The sequence below is a fragment of the Aplysia californica genome, unplaced genomic scaffold, assembly GCF_000002075.1.
Source record: "Aplysia californica isolate F4 #8 unplaced genomic scaffold, AplCal3.0 scaffold00260, whole genome shotgun sequence".
NCBI classification, from domain to species: domain Eukaryota; kingdom Metazoa; phylum Mollusca; class Gastropoda; order Aplysiida; family Aplysiidae; genus Aplysia; species Aplysia californica.
This window is the reverse complement of record NW_004797530.1, coordinates 149,026-152,694: the sequence shown is the minus strand read 5'-3', so window position 1 is coordinate 152,694 and position 3,669 is coordinate 149,026. Positions and strand designations below refer to the sequence as shown.

The 3,669-nt window shown below is 38.6% G+C and overlaps 1 protein-coding gene across 1 annotated transcript in view; it reads left to right on the top strand.

The window, feature by feature from the left end:
* Positions 1-2,408, top strand: part of LOC101848297 (di-N-acetylchitobiase) — an 18,742-nt gene extending 16,334 nt beyond the window's left edge. The window contains exon 7 of the mRNA XM_005100776.3: positions 233-2,408. Coding sequence (XP_005100833.1) covers positions 233-427 — 195 coding nt within the window. The 3' untranslated portion in view covers positions 428-2,408. The remainder of the gene's footprint in view (positions 1-232) is intronic.
* The last annotated feature ends 1,261 nt before the right edge of the window (positions 2,409-3,669 follow it).

Sequence of the window (3,669 nt, the reverse complement as noted above, 5' to 3'; positions counted from 1 at the left end):
GGGAGGGAATCAGTGGCTTTTAGTTCTGTTTTCTTTTCATATCTTTTCCTGTCAAGCCTAGGTAGGATGCTTTCTGAGATACTTAATTATTTTTTATCTTTTGTGAGAAAAAATAAAGAAGGCACTCTATCTTTTTATATTTGTACCTCAATACTCCCCTCTATTTGGAGCTACAATAAATGTATACTTTTTCTTTTGATTTCTTCCTCACTCTCCGAACTGGGAACATCAGGATGAGATTTATGGCACAACATACCAGGTGCAGTTTGATGACCCACACAGTCTGTCACTGAAGTGCAAACTGGCAAAACAGAAAGGTCTGCGTGGGGTCGGCATGTGGAACATTGACAGCCTGGACTACACCGATTCTGCGACAGGGGAGCACATACGCAGCGAGATGTTTGGAGCGTTCTCTGCTTTTCTCTAGAATATGTCGAGAAGACCTGTTCACAATGAGAGAGACACCTTTGCTGGCTTTCCTTGTTTATTTATTTATTCCCAGTGATGATTATATTTTCCTGATTTGCTCTATCATTGCTAGTAACACAGATGCATTATTTTTGTTACACTTTGTAGCAAGTGCTACTTGTAAATAAATGGCTAACATTCTCAATCCTTTTCACATCAAATTATGTTTTTTTGAAAGGTACTTTACCTTATTGTACTCAGTTTGCTGGTTTTCAAAATGCTAAGCCAGCCTGACAGTTGGTAGATGTGAAACTTGTAAATGATAGTGGCATGTTCATAACATGCTGCCATGCAGCAGTATTCTGTCTGGAACTAAGATGAGGGGAAAAAGTGAAACAGGTGGTCAGGTAAGTTACTTTGAAGCCAAGTGAGCCTTCTTTTTGAAGAGGGTACAAGACCAAAAAGAAGTACTACTTAATCCTGATATACTTGTGTTTACGTCAGTCAGTTTAGTGTGTGCAGGGGAGAGGATGTGGGTTTTTCGATTGTAAGGTGCAATATCAGTGATTGCATGATTATTTCACACATCTGTGAGAGAGAATTGAATGGTTTGCTTTTGTTAAGTTTTGGCAACCTACAAGGCTCAAAAAGATTGTATATATATGTGGGCCCCAGATTGTTGAATGTACTAAGTCTACACTTTGCTGAACCAGACACTTGATGAACACATTTCTGTATAAGAGGGATGTTTGGCAGGTGTTCTGGTATGGTTTGGTCCTACTTTCCTATCAAACATCCGCCGTCTTTATCGCTCCTTCTTTTCTTTGTATGTTGTTGTGTAGTAGTACATTTTATCTTCGGCACTCTTTTGACATATTTGTGTTGGAAGTGCCATAAAATTCTTACTAACATTGAACAAATTGATAAAAGAAGGCTGTACAGAGGATAAAGTTCAAATAACCAAGGAGAAAACCTGCTTCTCCTGTGCCGGAGAGTTTGGTGTAGTATGAGAGCTTATGGTGTCATATGAGTGGCATATATATTACAATCAGAAGTGTCAAATCCTGTTTTGGTGTGACAGTGACAGCATTCTATCTATGTTTCCTGATGGTTGTGGTGGGATCAGGATAAGGAGAACTGGGCCACTGGGTATTTGTGTTGAGGTCGAGTCTTATTCTGACCAGTCCTGCCTACACCAGCTGTTGAATATTTTCTATGTTTTTGATAAAAGTGCCAACCTTGTTTTTGGGGTACGTTTATTTGTTCTTTGACATGTGGTGGAAATGTGAATAATGTGAATGCGAACATGTTTAATTTTATGTGAAAGTGAAAGTAATGGCGGTGTAGTAATTCACTGGTGTTAAGCTCTAACCATGTCACAGTTTGTTTTGGGTTTTCTGAACTTGGGCTGGGTGAGGCTTTTGGCCACAATCAAATGTGGAAGCCACCCTTACATTAATGCTAATTTGCAAGTTTTTATTTTGTGCTTGTCTAACTCTATTCCTTTGATTTGATAATGTATAGGTATTAGTATTACACCAAGCCAAATTGTGGCTCACAATAGCAAAATGATGTGAGCAAAGATTAACCTCATGTTTTTGACTCATGTTTTTGAGTTAATGTAAACTTTTGCATGGTATTAATATTGTCAAGGGGAAATTTATTTAAAAGCAATGCGTTTTGATAAGGAGTACTAATATTTTTAAAGCACTGAAATATCACTTACAGTTGCTGCTCTACAGCTGCAGTCTCCTTTGTTAGAGACAAATACCTCATTTTTATTCACTGCTTGATGTCGATTCTTTAAAGAAATTTTACATGTGATTTTTTTACTGCTGATTATCCTCATATTGAACATTGAAATCTGCTCTATCCTTCAGAACTTTATTGCAACTTCTGTTATGTTTAAACTTTTATAAGTCGGCACATCTACTGACCCAATGCTGGCTTTGTGCCACTGCTCGTCTATTCAGTAGACACTGAGTGTACCGGTATTCAAATATATAGGAAAGAATAGCTGGATTCTTATCCAGTCCAACTTTTCATCAGAAATCATTCCACGATTTAATTTAATAATGACTGCCTTCAAATACCAGAGTGCTTTCACTTTCACACAGATAAATGTGGCTGTTAGCAAGCAAATCCAATGTTAACTCTCAACTATTAAACAGATCATCTGAATTTTTGTGGTACCATGCTTCTCTGTTACTGCTTCAATACTTCTTTATTGGCAGGATGTGTTGTGTTCGTTGGGTTCTTTAGATGCAATGTAGAGTAACATTGGTTAATTGCTTGTTGGTTTGTGCCCCTTGAGGTTGTTGCTCTGACTGGTGTTTGTCTTCATCAAAGCTAGACGGTTCATTGATAACAGGAGTGTGTTTGCTTTTATTGATGACTCTGGAGTTTCGTCGCCATGTTGTACCATCTTCTGTTGTGAAGTAGTGCTTGGTTCATACCGGTGACAACTCCCTTTTCCCTATTATTGGATCTTCATGTGTGCGCTCGCACACCGTCCCCCTCGTGGTGTTCTGGATGACTCTTTGTGTGTCGATCGTAGTGTTTTTTCTGCTCTATTTTTCTTTGCTGAAGCAAGTTTGGAGCATCAACAGGTAGTTGTGATTTTAACATCTTGGAATTCGTTGGTACCAGGTCGTTCAATTTTCTGGCCATGAGCAGCTGGGCTGGAGAGTACGGCAAACCTGTGATAGGAGTGTTTCTGTATCCGAGTAGAGCTAGGTTAGGATCAGATCCTTCTTCTGTACATTTCCTGAACATTGTTTTGAAAATGTTGACGAAACATTCACCTTGGCCATTTGACTACGTATACCTCGGACTTAATCTTTTGATTTTGAAGTTCCAGCTTGTTGCAAATTCCTTCATCTTGTAGCTGGAGAAAGGCATGTTGTCAGCAAAGAGTACCTGTGGTATCTCATGTCTTCCAAAAATTGATTTTAAGGCCTTGATCAATGACTGTGCTGTTTTGTTGTTCATGTATGCTACTTCAAGATACTTTGAATAATAATCCACCACAAGAAGCTATGATTTTCCACCAAATTCAAAAATGTCTGCTGCTACTTTGACTTAAGGGATAAATGGTGAATCGTGAGGAATCATGGGTTCCTTAGCATTTTGTGGTTGATTGCTAGCGCATATTTCACATTTTTTTGTCTTTTCTTCAATGTCAGTACATATTCTTGGCCAATAAATGCTCTCTCTGGCTCTGGCCTTACTTTTATCAATGCCAAGGTGACTTGTGTACAG